At 39.2% G+C, this 19,955-nt stretch overlaps 1 protein-coding gene across 1 annotated transcript in view; it reads right to left on the reverse strand.

Moving 5' to 3' along the window:
• Nucleotides 1-19,955, reverse strand: part of Dnai4 (dynein axonemal intermediate chain 4) — a 73,137-nt gene that overhangs the window by 19,585 nt on the left and 33,597 nt on the right. Inside the window, exons 6-9 of the mRNA XM_052176871.1 lie at nt 19,025-19,164; nt 9,981-10,113; nt 4,026-4,216; nt 258-484 (exon numbers count right to left, since the gene is read on the reverse strand). Of these exons, the coding sequence (XP_052032831.1) occupies nt 258-484; nt 4,026-4,216; nt 9,981-10,113; nt 19,025-19,164 (691 nt within the window). The remainder of the gene's footprint in view (nt 1-257; nt 485-4,025; nt 4,217-9,980; nt 10,114-19,024; nt 19,165-19,955) is intronic.

The following is a 19,955-nucleotide window of genomic DNA, read 5'->3' on the forward strand; positions in this document are numbered from 1 at the left end:
ATTCTAGAGGTAGAGATGGGAGAATAATCTGAAATTCACTGGCCAGGTAGCCCGGAGAGCACAGAGCAGAAGAAACGAGAAACCCTGCCTCAGTGAGCAGATAGTAGAGAACCGAGTCACGACACTTGTCCTCTGGATGCACGCGTGTGCACACATATACACACTACACACATACACACAAAATAATAAATAAAAATTTACAAAAGAATTGCAACTGAAACACTAGAATGGGACTGTTAGCGCATTTGGTGACTCACTGGGTTTGCTTTATTCCAGGAAAGGCTGCTCACATTGAGGCCTTTAGTTAAGTCACAGGAGAAAGACCAGAGCCGTTCCAAATTAGCTGGTATGGTCGACTGTTCCGTGGTTATCTCTATCTCTAGTTCCATTTCCATCTCTTCTTCATCATCCTTCTTTGGCTCTTCCTCTGCTACCTTAAGAATCTCCTCTGGCAAAACTTCTTCGGGTTCTCCAGGTTCACGTTCTAAAGTTAAATCAAATAGAGATGTCATTGCCCTCGCACCTACAGGGCAGGGCCTGCCAATGGCCTCAAATAGCATCTTTGTCTATCACTGACACTTACATTACATACCATTAGATCTACAGGGTATCTGAGTGGTAACCCAAGTCTACTGAAACTTTCTGAGACCAGACTTTCTGATCACTCAGAATGGGCCAGAGTGGTACAGTCACATGCTGTTATTTGAGAATACAAAGCAAACTTTGTGCTCTTTTTTTTGGGGGGGGGGGAATGGGGATCAACAACTTTACCTTAGAAAGTATACATCTCAAAGCTGGGGAGATAGGTTAGTGGATAAGAGTTCTTATTCTCTAAGCATAAGGACCTAAATTTGAATCTCCAGAACACACACACACACACACACACAACTAAATTTGGCCACACATGCTCACAACCACAACCCCTATTGTAGGGCAGAAATACACACATCCTAAAAACTCAATGGCCAGCCAGCCTAGAAAAACAAAACAAAACTAAACAAAACAAAGCAAAACAAAACAAAACACCAAAAGAACTTCTGGTTCAGTCTCAAGGGTGAGAACAACACAGATCTCCTTTTGTTCTGGGCTCCTTCTTATGCATGTATGTGGGCATAGGTAATCACAAACTCACATGCATGCACTAAACACACACACACACACACACAGAGAGAGAGAGAGAGAGAGAGAGAGAGAGAGAGAGAGACAGAGACAGAGACAGAGACTGAGAGAGTCAGAGACTCAGAGAGAGAATATGTCAATTTATCTCATACTCTTAAATTTTAACTAAGTCAGGAGACTTGTTTTTTTTCTTCCACATTTAATTCTTACCTTCTGATACAAAAATACCATAGCAATTGTTCATATCTAACTTAGAGTATCCCAATCAACATCCATGAACTAGACCAATGTGATGCCTTGTTACATGCTTCTAAATTGTGAGTGTGGGGCTGTAGAACCACTGAAAATAAATATTTGTAGATTGCTTGTTTGTTCAACCCAATAGATATTGGGTGGGGCACAAATATATGAGCCTTATCAATAGTTACATGTGTTTATTTACCCATGTTATGAGAATTATTGCTAGTCAGGGCTCTGTAGAGGATTTGTTAAAGTGGCTTATAGGCTGTGGTCCAGCTAGTCCAACAATGGCTGTTGTACTGGCTAGTTTTGTGTGTCAACTTGACACAGGCTGGATTTATCACAGAGATAGGAGTTTCAGTTGGGGAAGTGCCTCCATGAGATCCAAATGTGGGGCATTTTCTCAATTAGTGATCAAGGTGGGAGGGCCCCTTGTGGGTGGTGCCATCCCTGGGCTGGTATTCTTGGGTTCTATAAGAGAGCAGGCTGAGCAAGCCAGGGGAAGCAAGCCAGTAAGAAACATCCCTCCATGGCCTCTGCATCAGCTCCTGCTTCCTGACCTGCTTGAGTTCCAGTCCTGACTTCCTTTAGTGATGAACTGTATCATGGAAGTGTAAGCTCAATAAACCCTTCCCTCCCCAACTTGCTTCTTGGTCATGATGTTTGTGCAGGAATAGAAACCCTGACTAAGACAGCTGTCTACTAAGAATCTAGTAGTTGTTTAGTCCACAAGGCTGTATGTCTCTGCTGGTCTTCAGTATTTGCCAGAATCCCAAAGAAGTGTGCTGTAATGCCAGTGAAGAAACAGACGTGCAGTGAGAGTGAGAGGAAGCAGGCAGAGAGCAAAGCTCCCTTCTTCCATGTCCCTCATATAAGCGGCCAGCAGAAGGCTTTTCCACTTTAAATAATTTAATCAAGAAAAATCCCTCTCAGGTGTATCCAGCCACTTGGGTTTTGGTTAATTCCAGATGTGGTCAACTTGACAAAGAGGAATAATCATCACAATGGTTAACCTTTATCAGCACACCTTGCCTGGACATTAAAAATCACATAGGAGACAGCTGTGAGCTTGTTCTGTGTGAGCATTTCCAAGGATGTTTAACTTCGGATCATTTTGAATGTGGGCAGCACCATCTCTTGAGCACGAAAGAACAAAGCAAAACTCTGCATCCTATGTAAGGAGTCCCAGCTGTGCACTACTGCTGCTGTGAACTCTGCTATGTCTTCTGGCCATGATGGCCAGTATCTTCTTAAACAGAGAACCAAACGTTCTTTCTTCAGTAAGTCCTTTTGGCAGGTGTTTTGTCATGGCAACAAGAGAAGTAGCTAATCCCACTATGAAGCTGTAGCCAGAAGAACCACTGCAATTTAAATCACTAGCGGGAAAGGCTTATAATAATGTGTTCTTTATTTAAGATCCATTATCTTTATACACAAGCCAAATACATGAGCTGGATGAGAGATGTGCTGGGAGCCATCCTGTCTGTTTATTTAAAGCTCTTGGAGGTAGTGCTAATCTACATCCTCTGAAGAAGGTGCAGTTGCTTCTGATTTGTTGTCTGTCACCCACAATTTACGTGAGAATCCACTCCCATGTGGTATAGTCCGTGGGTTTTGAAAAATGTGACTGACATGGGTTTCCCATTACGGTATTGTTCACAATAAATCTCACTGTCCCTCAATGTGCCCTCACTTCTGACAATTCTTCCCATTGTCTATATAGTTTGGCCTTTCTGAGGATGTCTTAGAGCTGAACTCACAGCTTATGCTGTTTTCAGACTGTGACTGTTTACAAAGCAATATGCTTACAGGCTTCTACCATGTCTAGCCACAACTTGATGACTCAGCCCTGAACAATATCTGTACCTTAGCCTCTCCATTTACCTACTAATGGGATTTTACTTACTTTTAAATTTCAGGAATTATGAAAAAAGTTCCCATGAACACTGTGTCCAGGGCTTCTAGATGAGTGTGGGTATAAATTTTCTGCTCAACAGAGTACCTACCAGGATGCACTATTAGGATTTACAGCAAAAGCATGCTTTTGTAATCCCCCAGTTTGCACACACCTTTAGTCCCAGCACTTGGGAGGCAGAGGCAGGCAGATTTCTGAGTTGAGGCCAGCCTGATCTACAGAGTGAGTTCCACGACAGCCAAGGCTATACAGAGAAACCCAGTCTCAAAAACAAACAAACAAACAAAATCAAATCAAATCAAATCTGAAAGTAGCAAAAACAAAATATTCTGTGAATATATATACATATATATATGGAGCTGTAGCAGTGAGGTTGGGCTGAATATCCCTGTCATTTATATTAGGGAGTAGGCTCCAATAGACGGAACCTGAAGACTCAACAGCAGTGTAAGAGAGGACCAAACACGAGAAGCACTATAAAAAAACAAGAGCCTAATTTGATGTAGGAACAAAGGTAAAATGAGGACATGGATGCTTAGTAAGTCTTGCACTGAAGGGACAACTCTTCTGTAGATTCCCCAGTCTGGACTCTAGGGCCACCACATGTTTCATAGGTAGTTAGTAAATGGTTAAACGTGTGCTTTAAAATGTAATAGCTAGTGTGGAATTTACATTTAGAAATATTTAATAGTACAATTACATTTTAAAAAAATATTTGAGTTTGTCTAAGCATGGTGGTTTTTAAAAGTACCTTTATAAACAGGAAGTTGACGGTAGGCTGCAAGCTTCGGCTGAAACACATTTTCCATTAAAACCCTTTCCATGTAAAATAAGTCTTGATGAAGCTTATCAGACTTCAGTATTGCCTCTGAGTTGTCTTCTCCATCATCGTGAGCTCTAGCCAGAATTACATTTTCTATGTCCATTAGAGAACTACTTTCACTGTCTGTAAATATAAATACAACTCTCTTACAAAAGAGCCAAGCAGCAGTAGGTGGTTCATTTAGTTTAAAGATTTTTAAAATTATATTTTATAATTTTTGTCTTCCATTTCCAACACCTTCAACATCATTTATTAAATCTTTTATGCACAAAGAAAACAATGTAAACATAAAACTCATGGAACTCTTACCAATCAAAAAATAATTTCCTCCTTAGGATAAGCAGTGATAACCTTGAGGTGCTATACACGCATTAGCCTATTTTCTGTTAATTTATCAGAAAATTACAATTTAGGGGACTGGCAAGATAGCCCAGTTGGTGAAGTTCTTGCCTTGCAAGTATTCGGACCTGAGTTCAATGACCAGATCCTCTGTAGAAGGCTGGGTGCAGTCGCTGAGATCCTAGCACTAGAGAGACAGAGACAGGCAGATTGCCAGGACTCACTGGCTAGCTAGCCCAAACTAATGGTTCAGCCCCAGGGCCTAATTTTAGACTCTATTTCAAATGCCAAGGTGGACAGTGTCTGGGGAGGAATGATACCAGAGGTTATCCTCGGACTTGTACACACATGCATACACATGCATACACACATACACACATGCATACACACATACACAGGCACTCAAAAACACACATCCATGTCCTCGAACACCTGTATTCACAGACCAAAAGTAAATAAATAAATAGAATCACTACTATTAGATAATTTATAAAGACAAGAAATGTATTTCTTACTGTTCCAAAGGCTGGAAAGAGAAAAAGCCAAGAAGCTAAGCTGGCGGAGGCCTTCTGGCTGTCCCTTACACTGACAGAAAGCATGACATGGGCAGAAATGTGAAACATGAAAGCTCAGTCGAATTCTCTTATAAAAGCAATAATCTAAAATGGGGCTCTATTCTCACGATGCCATCTAACTCTACTTACCTTCCCAAAGCTCATTTGTAGATACCAAGAACATATACATTTCTGAATTAAGTTTCTAGCAAATAAACTGGGGGGGGGCACATTTAAATCACAGCAGTAATTATCTGCACTCTTCTATTTATACTGAAATAAAATGATTATGAGTCTTCAAAGGTCTGACTTGATGTGTGTGTGTTTGTATGTGTGTGTATGTATGTACTGTACTTATTTTAATTAGTTTTGTGGCTGCTATTAAAAAAAATCTATGGCTTAAATATTGCAGTTTGATTATCCTGAAGTTCTGCTTATTAGAGGATGTTACTTGCTCCATTGAATTGTTTAGACTGGTCAACTGTATTATCTGGGATAGTCTTTCAATTTGAAGATAGATCTGTAATCATGTTTGATAAAAAAATCTTTCCTCCATTGTATGGTAATATAGTCACAGATTTGGAGGATTGGGTATCAACTTTGGGAACAGTGATGTCTAATTTTGGTTATCAAATTTTAACTGAATCTGGAGTCAACTAAAACATAAACTGCTAGGCATTCCTGTGAGAGAGTTTCTCAGTGAGACTATATGAAGCAGGAAGACCCACCCTATATGTAGGTGGAACTTTAGGTGGCAACTCAACTCAGATAAAAGGACATAAAAGAAGAAAACTTTGCTTTTTTTTTTTTTTTGCTTGCCCTCATTCTTGCTGGCATATTCATCTACCTTATTGCTAAGACATTACTTCTACATGGGTCCAATATAAACTAAAGATCACCAGGAATCCTCCGTGGATCCTGTACAAGATGGGGACTGTTGAGCCATTATAGACTGAACAACTAATGAAGTCTTAGTCTCTCCACTGTGTGACAGCTACTGATAGATCACTTGGGCCATATCCTGTAAGCCAATCTAATAACTTATATCTCTGTCTTTATATCTATACTGTGGAGGTTTGAATGAGAACAATCTCTAAGAGAGAGAGAGAGAGAGAGAGAGAGAGAGAGAGATTTATACAGAAGACAAACAGAGCTCTTGCAAGAAGAGGAGAAATGAGATTTATTCAGGATCCTGGGAACTCAAAGGATAGCACAGTGGTGACTTGTATATTCAAGACACTGCAAACAAAGACAGCAACTTGGCAACACACTGAGCACAAAGAAATGCCCACAAGAGGCCTGCAGTTTCTTTAGAGGGTCAAGAAGCAGCTTTAACCAAGTGACTAGAGGATAGCGGTGAACTGCAGCAGCTTGCAGAAGAACTGGGGATGAGCACAAGGCCAGGTGACGGCCAGGCTTTCACCCTCACCAAGAGGCCTTGACATCCATCATATGTGGTTTCTGAGAACCAGAATTTTCACCTCTGCCACACATGAGAATGCCAGGCACAACAGCTGGCGAGCCTGAGATTTCTCAGACAGCAAGCATTCGGGGTTTCTGTCCCTTCTGCCCACTGGAGATGACAGTCAGGAATCAGGACTTTTAGCACTGCCCAGCAGGAATGATAACAACTTCTACTTTGTGATGTCAGTGACGCTGTACCTGGTTGTGTAGGTAATGGGGCAATCCTAGGCATGCTAACCGCAAAAAGATGAAGGGAGCTGGAGTTCCCAGCAGAGATCAACAGTCATGTCCCTCAGGTGCCACGGAGTGAGGTAACAGCCCTGGTCTTCTGCTGGGTCTGGTAGAACATGCTTATCATCCAAGCACTGAGGAGGAAAACAAGTGAGCCTAGGATACCTGGTGTGCAGTGAGCCCCTGTCTCAATCTCTGGACTTCTACCGCTGACTGGCAATCTTGAGACGATGACTCCTACTACCCAACATATGCACTACTGAAGCCTAGAAAAATGGAAGCCTTAGAGCTAGATTTTACTGAAAGTCACTCCCTGAGCCAAGAACCAAGAAAACTCAAATAGAAAAGACGATAACCAGTAGACATGAACACTAAGATGAAAGACTAGAATTAACGAACAAAGAATTTACAGAGATCATCATAAAAAGTGCTTTGCCAGGGTTTATGAATATCCTTGAAACAACTAAAAGCATCATCAAAGGAATGAAACATTTCAATGAAACAAAAAAACTCACAGGAGTGAAATACTCAGAACTTAAATTTTCAATTCATGGGTTAATTGAAAAATAGGAAGGAAAAAGAAAATGCTTCAGTGACCTCAGAAAAGAATAATAAAAAACCTGGGGTTTTTTGTTTGTTTGTTTGTTTGTTTGTTTTTATTTTTTGAGACAGGGTATCTCTATGTAGTCCTGGTTGTCCTCAAGCTTATTATATAGACCAGCCTAACTTTGAACCCAGAGATCTGACTGCCTCTGTCTCTGAGTGCTGGGATTAGAGATGTACACCACCACATCTGGCTCATAAAAACAAAACAGCAACAAGCTAACTTAAAAACAAGTGGAGAGAAGGCTCAGTTGCCAAAAGTGCGTACTGCGTTCACTGAAGACCAAATTCAATTCCAGCTCCCACAGCTGGCAGCTCAGAACTGCCCGTGTCTCCATCTGGAGGGCATCAAACATCCTCTTCGGCTCTCCACCAGCACTGTATCCATCCGCATAGCCCTCACTACCACACATATGTGTAATTTAAAATAAAAATAAGTTTTAAACCAAGGAGAATATACTCTGAACAAAATAATGAAGAGAGTCTCAGGGACTTGGGAGATTATCCTGCTCAGGTGAGCAGCATATCAAAGGGGCGGGGGCAGGGGTGTGAAATTGTCACTAGAAAAGGCACCTGAAAACAGTAGTTGAAAAAGCACAGAACTTAGCAAAGAATAGACTGAAGAAACTGAATGAGCCTTGAAGAAGCTCTAAAGATACCCAGCAAAGACTTACCAGAGATAGGCTACTAAAAAGAGGAGGCACATATGCATATATATATATGTACATATGTATACGCATATACATATATTCACCAAAGACCAGAAAACTGAAAACAGGAGACACATATGTATATATACATATGCATATGCAACATGCACAGACACATAAACATAGATATGGACATATATCCAGAAAGACAAAAAGAAATATTAAAAGCAATGAAGGGAGGGAAAGATATTTATAATAAAGAAAATTATTCGAATGTTGACACACTTTTCATTAGAAACAGGAGATTCTAGAACTTTCATCTGTTCTTTGAATACTGGATGAAAAGAACTGTTCACCCCAGACGTCGGTATTGAAAATATCCAGTAACAATTAGGAGAAACTGAGGCTCAGTTAGTAAAGTGCATGTTGCAAGCTTGAGGACTAGAGCTCAAGGTGGAAAACCTGGGTCCAGGCAGAGCCTGGTGATGCAGGCCTTAAATCCCTACACTGAGGACACAGGCAGGAGGGTCTCTGAGACCAGCCTGGTCAATATAGTGAGTTCCAGGCTAGCCAGGGTTACATGGTGAGGCCTTGCCTAAAGGAAGCAGATGCAGCAGCAGCAGCAGCAGCAGCAGCAGCAGCAGCAGCAGCAGCAGTAGTAGCAGCAGCAGTAGCAGCAGCAGTAGTAGCAGCAGCAGCAGCAGCAGCAGCAGCAGTAGCAGCAGCAGCAGCAGCAGTAGCTGGTGGTTCTCACACCTAATTCAGGATGACTGCGTCCCTGACACTTACTGGCAAGCCAGTCTAGTCAAATTGTTGATTCCAAAACCATTTAAAAAAAAGAAAAAAAGTCTTCAAAAAATGGAGAGCAACTAAAGAATGAGCATTTCAGTTGCCCTTTGACCTCTCCATGTATACAGGGTCATTTACATGCACATCTGAGCATACCTAATATACAGATAAACACAAAGTGTGTAAAGCAAACATAATTTATTTCTTATATTTGTAATTTAAGAGTTACACTGTCTTACGCAGTTCTAAACATCTCCATGACCTTGATATCTAGAAGAAGTATACAAGGCAGTCATAAAGAAGGGACGGAGCGCTGGGCACAGTCGCCCGTGCCTGTGATCCCAGGGCTCAGCAGGCAGAGGCAGGAAGACAACAGCAAGTTCCGGGCCAGCCTCAGATACCTCACACACTCAAGGAAAGCCAGGGTACATAACAAAATCTTGTCTCAAAAACCCAAAAGCACCTCCAAGCATCAAAGCTGAAAGGCAGAGAGGTAATCTTTACTTGAATTGGTAACACGCTGACATCGGTGGACTTTGGAAAGTTATGTGTATATAATGCAGTACACAGATAAGTGAACAGATAAGTATCAACTAAAGAACAGACACACACATACCTAAGTTAAAAGGTGGCGTAAAAGGATTTAACTCGCGAGAAGGCAGTAAAAAACATAGAAATGGAACAAAAACAGAAAACAAATAGTGGAAGACTTAATGTTCTAACTAGGCAAATTCCGAGGCGCCTGGCCCGAGCAGCCAACAAGACCTTCACAAACCAGGTGTAAGGGGAAGGGCCACGCCCAACTTTGTCCTCTGGCATCATTCATACCGGTGTAGCGCACGCATACATAAACGCACCCACTCACACAATACACAAACCTGTACACATACATATACATGAAAAAAATTAGAGAGGGAAAGCAAAGATACACTGGAGAAAAACGTGAAGACGGGAGTGGATGTGGTGGTAAGCGCCTTTAATCCCAGCCCTCAGTCTGAGTGCGAGGACCTGTGTGATTTCAAGGCCAGTAGGTTCCAGGCCCTGTCTCAAAACAACAACAAACTCCACACAGGCATCCAAGAAGAAAAACAAACACAAAACTTAATTTTCCCACTCAGAATCCAGGACACTGCAAAGGTAAAAGTCGAGTCCCCGAGTGAAGCGCTTTTCGTGTTCTGTGGGACAGAATGTGAGGTGCTTCGAGGACATCTGCAAACCAGGAAGGAATGCAGTCTGGCTTTTGCCCATGATACTTTCCTTGAATTTTTGGGTCCCGGTCTCTAACAGGTAAACTTCCTTTACTTGAATATGTGGATCGTTTTGCTGCTAGCAAAGTTTCTGGAATGTTGAAGGAATCATACAAATCCCAGGTAGTGGCCACTACACCTGAACAGACAGAAAAGGTAAAAAGATTTTAAAGCCAAATCTAATATACAGCTTTGTATATTACTGGTCATAGAAAAATGTAAAATGAGTTTCTATTAGAAACATGTTAATTTTAACAGCACTAGCGGGAAAATAACAAAGAAATATTTCATGAGGGTACCACGGGAGACCCGAACTGCCTCTCTATTATCACTAAACAGGTGCTGCCCTGTTTTAGGGCCAGCCCTAGGTTACCTCAGTCTTCCTTGTTTCTCCCCCCTTCCTACCCAGGCCTGGGAAGAATCATCAGCTTGTCTCTGCAAGGCTGTCATGGGCTACAGGCTTGGACAACACCCAGACAATGTCTTTGCCAGTGCCTAACACACAACTTGTATTTTACAGATCTGCTTGTAGGAAGCATCTCATTCCTTTTTACTCAATAGAGTTCCCTAAACAACTGTTTCGGTAAAAATATTTTATCGGTTGGGGCAACGACATTGTCAAAAGTCTAATTAAATTCATTCAAATCATCAAATATAGCAATGGTGACCAAATGTAACCTGGAAATGTCACTGTTCTTCAAATACTAACTTCAAAAGCCCCCCCCCCATTGATTTTTGTAGCAATAATATTATCCTTGGGTACTACACTGTTAATGCTAAACCCACTAAGCTTTCAATTAGAGAATGATGTTGAGTTTTTTGTCTTGTGTGTAAGAATGTTTCAATAAAGAGCTGTTTCCTTAAAAATAGAGAGGAAATCTGGGCCTTGTAAATATAGTCACTTCCCTGGTAAACCACACAATAGAAAACCAAGGTTCTCAGCAGAAAAGGAGGAGGAAGAGGAGGTGGAAGAGGAAGACAATGGGGAAGAGGAAAAGGAAAAGGAAGATGCATAGGAGGAATGGGTAAGAGAGGAGGAGGAGGAGGAGCAGCAGGAGGGGGAAGAAGAGTACGGGAGAGAGAGATTAGAGGTGGAGGAGGTGGTTCTTTGGTATATAATGATTGTTTAAAATGAATAAGAATATTAAATTTCGGGCTGGAGAGATGGCTCAGCGGTTAAGAGAACTGACTGCTCTTCCAGAGGTCCTGAGTTCAATTCCCAGCAACCACATGGTGGCTCACAACCATCTGTAATGGGATCTGATGCCCTCTTCTGGTGTGTCTGAAGACAGCTACAGTATACTCATATACATAAAATAAATAAATCTTTTAAAAAAACATTAAAAAAAAGAATATTAAATTTCACAATACGATAGATAGCTTATAACTTGGCAGATTTTACAAAGTCATGTACAGATTAAGTTCTTGATATATTCTGACAAATTGATAAGGTTGTAATCTTTGCATTTAACTGAAATTTTAGTAAGTTCAGCATAGGAATATGTGGTTACATGTTACTAACAATTGATGCTGACCACTACTTTAGTGTGAACCATTATCACGTTTGATCACTATGTTTGACTTAACCACCAAGTTGTATATAGCAAATATGTTCAAGACTTGGTTTTGTTTTTGAGCTAGGGTGTCATGTAGTCGAGGCTAGCCTCGAATTAGTTATGTAGTCAAAGATAATTTTGATTTCTTGGTCCTCTTCCCTTCACCTTCCCAGTGCTAGAATCATCATGCCAAATGTGGGTTGTTTTTAATCTGTACGTATATGTGCGTGCATATTAATGTATGTGGACAAACTCAGATGTTCTAAAGAACAATTTCTTAAAGACCTTTTAAGAAGGTCCTCTCATGCACCTAGAATTCACCGGTAAGGTTAGCCTGACTCAGTGAGCCCTAGGGACTCTCCTGTCTCTGTTGGATTCACAAGCATGCTACCACCATGCCTGGAATTTGTACAAGGGTTTGTAAGGATCAAAAAGTCTGATCTTGTGCGTGTATCAAGTGCGCTATCTCCGCAGCCCATATGTTCAGGTTTTTTATATAATACACCAATATAGCTGTTGATAAACAAAATGTATAAGCTCTAGTGTCATGCTAAAGATGAAGTAACAGATAATGATCATACGTACCAATTGTATAAGTCACATTTTAAAATTATTTAATTTCTTTTAGAAACAATTTCAAATTACATTCCCCCTAACTTCAGTATTTCTGGGCTTAGTGAGTATGCAAAATGAACCGGTTATGATGTGAGGGTATCTAAGCAATTAGGAACATTCCCTTTCTTATCCTGACTGTGAATACATGGACCATATATTCTTTGCTTACACTGTGTGAGTAAACATATTATTGAATCTTCTGCTAAGACATAATTCACAATAAAGCTTTTTTAAATTTGACTATAGCATAACTTATATACTTTAAAAACTATATATTTTTGTGGGTCAAAAAAGCATATCTGGTTTTATTTTTTTATTGAAAAGGGAAGTAAAAACACTTTATGATACATTTAAAGATTTACATGGAAAATATTTCAGATAAACATGTTAAAATTGACAATTTTCATGGAAAAATAAAGAGTAAAGTGGTAGACAAGTAAAAAATTGCAAAAGTAATTGAAATATGGAATAGAAACATTTTATGATAGAAGTGAAGATTTACATGGAAAATATTTCTGATGAAATTGTAGAAAAATGTAGAAAAACATGTTAGAATTAAAGGTTATCATGGAAAATTTTATATAGATATAATGATGGTAGGCATAAAAGTATTCCTAAGTTGATTGAAAGTGGAATTATAAACATTTTCTGATAAACTTGAAGATTTACATGGAAAATATTTCTGATAAAATTCAAGAAATATATAGAAAAACATGTTAAAATTAAAGATTATCATGGAAATTATACACATAAAATGACAGGCATAAAGATAATTCTAAGTTGATTAATGGTGGAATTATAAACATTTTCAGATAAAGTTGAAGATTTACATGGAAAGTATTCCTGGTAAAATTCAAGAAATATATAGAGAAACACATTAAAATTGACTATTTCATGGAAAATTTTACATATAAAACGGTAGATATAAAAACTCTTTCTAAATTAATTGAAGGTAGAATTAGAAACATTTGTGATAAAATCAAAGATTTACATTGAAAACATTTCTGATAAAATAGAGGAAATAAATAGAAAGACATTAAAATTGAAGATTATCATGAAAAATAAAGCAGATAAAATGGTAGACATAAAAACATTACTAAATTAATTAAAAGGGGAATTACAAACATTTTCTGATAAAATTGAAGATTTACATGAGAAATATTTCTGTTATTCTATGTCTTTTTATTGGGGAGTTGAGTCCATTGTTGTTAAGAGATATTAAGGGCTGGGCAGTGGTGGTGACGCACGCCTTTAATCCCAGCACTTGGGAGGCATAGACAGGCAGATTTCTGAGTTCTAGGCCAGTCTGGTCTACAGAGTGAGTTCCAGGACAGCCAGGACTATACAGAGAAACCCTGTCTTGAAAAAAACCAGAGAGAGAGAGAGAGAGAGAGAGAGAGAGAGAGAGAGAGAGAGAGAGAGAGAGATTAAGGAATAGTGATTGTTGCTTCCTGTTATTTTTGATGTTATTTTTATGTTTGTGTGAGTATCTTCTTTTGGGTTTGTTGGAAGAAGATTCTTGCTTTTTCTAGGGTGTAGTTTTCCTCCTTGTGTTAGAATTTTCCATCAATTATCCTTGGTAGGGCTGGATTTGTGGACAGATATTGTGTAAATTTGGTTTTATCATGGAGTATCTTGGTTTCTCCATCTATGATGATTGAGAGTTTTGCAGGGTATAGTAGTCTGGGCTGGCAGTTGTGTTCTCTTAGGGTCTGTATGAGGTCTGCCCAGGATCTTCTAGCTTTCATCATCTCTGGTGAGAAGTCTGGTGTAATTCTGATAGCTCCGCCTTTATAAGTTACTTGCCCTTTTTACTGCTTTTAATATTCTTTCTTTGTTTAGTGAATTTGGTGTTTTGATTATTATGTGCCAGGAGGACTTTCTGTTTTGGTCTAGTCTGTTTGGAGTTCTGAAGGCTTCTTGTATGTTCATGGGCATCTCTTTCTCTAGGTTAGGGAAGTTTTCTTCTACAATTTTGTTGAAGACATTTACTGGGCCTTTAAGATGTAAATCCTACTCTTGTCTATACCTATAATCCTTAGGTTTGGTCTTCTCATTGTGTCCTGGAGTTCCTGGATGTTTTGTATTCTGTTGTTGATCTTTGACTCCTGAATTCCTTCCAAGGTTTTCTATCTCCAGAGATGTCTCACTTTGTGATTTCTTTATTGTTTCTACTTCCACTTTTAGATCCTGGAGGGTTTTGTTCAGTTCCTTCACTTGATTGTTTGTGCTTTCCTATAATTCTTTAAGGGATATTTGGGTTTCCTCTTTAAGGGCTTCTGCCTGTTGACCCATGATCTCCTGTGTTTCTTTAAGGGATTTTTGTGTTTCCTCTTTAAGGGCTTTTACCTGTTAACCAATGTTCTCCTGTATTTCTTTAAGGGAGTTATTTAAGCCTTTCTTGAAGCCATCTATCAGCATCATGAGATATGATTTTAAATCCAACTCTAGCTTTTCTGGTGTGTTGGGGTATCTGGGACTTGCTGTGGTGGGAGAACTGGGTTCTGATGTTGCCATGTGGCCTTGGTTTCTGTTGGTAGGTTTCTTATACTTGCCTTTTGCCATCTGTGCTAGTTGGTATTCTTGTCTCTGGCTGGAGTTTGTTCCTCCTGTGGGCCTGTAAGCCTGTGTCCTTACTCCTCTGAGCTCAGAAGTGAAAGCACTGCTGGGAGATCACTCTCTCCTGGTGCTCTCCAGAAGGCTGTGGAGTCTCCTGACTCCCTGGTGCAAATGGCAGCGAGAAGACTTCCATCCCAGCTGCTCCACTGATCTTAGGCCCTGTGTGCTCCTAGCTGGGTCCCCTCCAGAGAGGTGGAGATCTCACCTCTGTGCTCAGAAGTGAAAACTCTGCTGGGATATCACTCTCTCCTGGTGGGCTATGCACAGAAGGCTGTTGAGTTTCCCAGCTCCCTCCATGTCTGGTTTTAGATAAAATAATAAAAGCGATACAAACATGAGAGAAATGGAATCAAATACTATTCTGACTACCAATAAAGCTTATTAAGAAAGTCTTGAATCTGTGGCCAAATGGATTTGCTCAAATGGATTTTCTGAGTACAGTGTATATAACACACGTGTGTTCATCCAAAGAAGCAGAGGCCTCCCTCTTGCTGTAGGGGTGAGGTCTGAATGTATGCTTTCTTAATCTGAGCAAGTCCAACAACACACCTAACAGTGGCTAAGCATTAATTCCTTCTCCTAACATCTCCTTCTAAACAAGTGCCTTCTTTTTCCCCGGAAAAGAGGCCCCAAAGTGTAAATTTGACTGAGGTTCCTTTACTGTATATGATTAAGAGGTAGTTCAGAGCATCCTCCAATTATAACGTATTGTAGATAGGCTCAAGAATTACATCAAGAATGGTAAAAGCAGATGGAATTGCCGGTGTATACCTACAGTCCTAACCTGCAGAAGGCTGAGGCAGGAGAATTGTATGATAGAGATGACTCTGTACTAAACACAACAAGCTTGAGGTCAGCTGGGGCTACACAACAAATTCAAGAACAGCTTGGGCTACATAACAAGGCTCTTCCTCAAATTAAAAAAAAAAAGTCACCTAGCAGAATATAGATAGTGAGTGTGGTGGGTTTTCCCTTTAGTCTGTTAGTGTGCTCTCTTACATTGCACACATAGCATGTTATCACTGAGCCACATAGATAAATGTCACTTGATCACAATATACAATTACACTTCATACAGAGCTGGATTGAATTTGTTAGTATGGGAGGCTTTTTATATTTAAGGAATATTGATATAGTTTTTGGTATCAGAGAAATTATTTCCTAAGTATGAAAATATTCTCTTCAATTTTACAGAGGTTTTTTTTTGAAGGGATGATGGAGAATTGATAATGAGCCTTTTAAATATATATATATATATATATATATATATATATATATATATATATATATATATATATATATATATATATAACTATTAGAATTCACCTGAGTAACCCTTTGGTCCTGGTGTTCTCTCTGATGGGAGATTTAGGATTGCAATCTCTTTACTTATTGTAGAACTATTCAGATATTCTATTTATCCTTGAGTCAGATTAGGCCATCTGTGTATGTTCAGGGGTTCATCCATTTCATTCTGCTGTCTGAGACGCTAGCTTACAGTAGCTTGCAGTCTAGTGTTGTTGGAGGATCCCAGTGCTCTCTGCTTGGGTTGCGCATCCATCTCACTAGCCTGTCCACTATTGGAGGAGGCGTACTAAACAATTACTGTGGGACAAATTCTCTCCTGAACGTGTCCACTCTCAATGCTTCTGTGGATCTCTCATCTCATGTTCATAACTGTTACAGTCTCTGTATGAATTAAGCCATCAATCAATACACACTGTTCTTTGTTACATGTGACAATTTCTGAGCCCTCTTCTGACTAGCATGGCCATCTTGATTTTTTTTTTTTTTAGTGATGATTTTCACAGTTTTGTGCATACTTAGCCATTCTGTCAAGTCTCTGACAGAGAACAGACATTTGAATTATCTTAGTTTGCTTTTAATTTAGTTGGCCAACATCTATTAATTGTACAGAATAATTAATGTATATTTAAAATAATTACTGATGTGGAATTGCTAGTTTATAAAAAAATCTTGATATTTGTATTCTCTCTACCTTGCTTCTCAACTCCTCAGTCACTGTTCTGTGTTTAATAAATTTTTTGGTAGTCTCGTTTTTATTCCATTCTTATATTCTTCTCTCTAACTTTTAGGGTTTTATGTTGTTCTGGTTTTTGTGGATATCATTTAGAGATTACAATGACATTTTGCAAATTAAAGCTATTGTTAATTAATTATACTTTTCTTCAATAGCATGTTAAAACTTTCTTCCTTATACAATTCTTTCCCACTACTGTGTTTTTTTTAAATTATGCTCTACATAATAAGGCCATTAACAACCTAATTATTGCTATGTAAGTCTCTTTAAAAATTTTTAAAATTTATTCTCATATCATGTGTATGAATGTTTTGTTTGTATGTATCTATGTGCACCGCATACATGAAGTGCCCACAGAGGCCAAAAGAAAGCATTGGAATCCCTGGATAGGAATTATAGATGATTGTGAGCCACTGTGTGGGTGCTGGCAATTCAACCCAAATCCTCAGGGAAAGCATCCAGAGCTCTTGACCACTGATGCCTCCCTAACCCCGGGTGTCTATCGATTTTAACCCATACTACAAAAACAGGCAGCTGGAAACAAAGTGACTGATTTCAGCATTTGCCGACATGTTATTTTTTCTGCTATCCATTTCCCCCACCTGGCTTAAGGCTACTGCCTACTCTCCTTTTGTTTCTACATAAAGGATTCTCTTCAGCATTGTTTAAAGCTCTTCTGCCATCAATAAACTCCCTTAGCTTTGGCATATCCAGGAGCATCTTAATCTCTCCACTTCTAAAGGATTTGGTATTATTACTTCACAGCGCTCTTTCACGTCAGCCCTTTAAATGTCAATGGGCTTGCCCTCCCTGGTTTCCACTCCAAAACTGAGTGATAAAAGTTAGCCCATGTATGTGATGAATCACTCTTCTATTGTTACTTTCAAGACTCTCTCTATGTCTTATGACTGACTGTGTTTGTGTCTTTGTGCGGATCTCTTCTGTGGTTGTTCTTCTCAGATTAGTTATGTGTTCAACTATTCCTTGTGCCCTTCCTTCTAGTCTCCTTACAACCACATATGTGTGCTTACAGTCTCATGGGTCTCCACTTAGTTTTTTTTTTCTTTTTTCTTTTCTTTCTGTTCCACATACTGGATCTGTTAAAATCATCCATCATTAAGAATTATGGTCTCGTCTTCTTTCCCAAATGTTCTGTTGCAAGCCGTAGTGCATATTCTCAGTGGCAGGCTTTTCATTAAGAACAACTCCTCGTGTATCTCCGGTTGGTCACAAACTCTTGATTACCTGATTCCACCTCATGAGCACTGAGATGTTACCTGAATACAGCAGCACACTTCAGTTATGCTACACTGTGGCTCGAGACCAGGGCTTTATGCTAATAAGAATTTGTACTTCTTGCTGCCAGGCTGCCCAGGGAAGGAAAACCAGCAAGGATATCAAGGTATTCATTCAGTCTCCCAAAGGCACCGATCAGGCCAGCCATACCTCTGCTCCCAGGCAGGAATGAGGGGGAGGCTAAAGGGAGATGGGGCATTTATTCTGGCTCTTTCATAGAAAAGGAAGAAGTATCGCTTCTCGGCCTTTTGGCTAAGATCAAGTGTAGAAAAGGAAGAAGCAGAGTGAGCTACAAACATCCCACCTTCCCAACACAAATGCTCTTCTGCTAAAAATCAATGGCTGTACCTCTTGTGAAAGAAATCTGGCTCCTGGCTCTGTACAGTGATAACTGCAACCAAGATTATAGATGGTCTTTCCCCTAGTTATTCCTTCGCCCACACGCCACAGGCTTTTGCTTATACAGAACCCTCAGAGATGTTCATTTATAAACACTAAGAGTAAGTAAGTGTAGTACTTAAGAATACAGGTTCTAAGACAAAAGCAACTTAGGTTTCTTCGCTATGGCTGTCTCCTCATCTATGAAATGGAGAATAACGATTAAACACTTTAAAGAGTTATGGTGAGCATACTACTACTATAGGAGAATGCAAAGATTGTGTGGCATACAGTGTTTGCTTTGGTAGTAAACTGCATCTCAATATGGAATGAATATAAATCAGATTGGACAATTATGTTACTCAAATACTCTATAGCATGGTCTCTTGTTAACTTATCAAATTCTGAAAGTTATAAATTATAGTAACTTATCCGGACAAATCAATTTCCATTTTATTTCATACAGTTTAACATGTGTTGACTGACAGACTCAAGGAACATATATTCGAATATAACAGTTTACCAACAAGAACAAAGCATATTACCTTTTTCTTCCATTATGATTTTTTCACACTGAACCTCTTTATTCTTTGGTGCTCCATTAAATGTCTGCATCATTCTTTCTACATATAAATCATTGCCTAATCTATTTCTACAAAGGATTTCATAATTCTTATTTTTCTCCCTGTAAAAAAAAGTAACTAATTAATACAAATTACTATGAACACTGTCTTTCTATATTACTTGTCTTCAAAGAACTTTCATGAACACAGAGTGTAACAAAATAAGAAGTGAGCTTGAAAATCTCCTTAAGGAAAGATTTTATGTTACCAGCAAAGGGCGACTCCATACTGTGCATCCCAAGGCCCAGACTACTTTCAGTGTTCACCAATAACATGCTAGCACTCTGTTTAGAGAATTTATGAATTTTAATAGGAACATCTAAAGCTACACATTCTTTCCAAGCATTACTTTTGTAGCATTGCATCCATGCTGTTTTCATAACTGGTTACTTCTGAGTATTTTTAAATTCACATTGGTTGGTTTTGGTTTTTGGTTTGTTGAGATGGGGTTTCTCTCTGTGTAATAATCACCAGTTGTCCTGGATTTGCTTGGTAGACTAGGCTGATCTTAAACTCACAAAGATCCACCTGCCTCTGCCTCCTGACTGCTTGGACTAAAGGTGTGTGCCCTCATGCCCAGCTTAAATTCACATTTTAATTTCATTAATATAGGAAATTATTTCTGCACTCCCAGTGTGTATGTGAATATCTTACTTGGGACTTTTAATTTTTCATTTCAGTGTGGTCAAAAAATTTAGTGAAATTCTACTTTGACGTTTTAATTTAAAATTATTATTCCTCCCTTTCATTATAAAATCATCTTTCCCTAAAAATATTGTCTGCTTTTTCTGAACATTCTGTATCTTTTTTCCTAATTTTCTTCTACTTAAAATACCTTTGGGGGGGGTATAGA

The sequence above is a fragment of the Apodemus sylvaticus genome, chromosome 3, assembly GCF_947179515.1.
Source record: "Apodemus sylvaticus chromosome 3, mApoSyl1.1, whole genome shotgun sequence".
NCBI lineage: Eukaryota > Metazoa > Chordata > Mammalia > Rodentia > Muridae > Apodemus > Apodemus sylvaticus.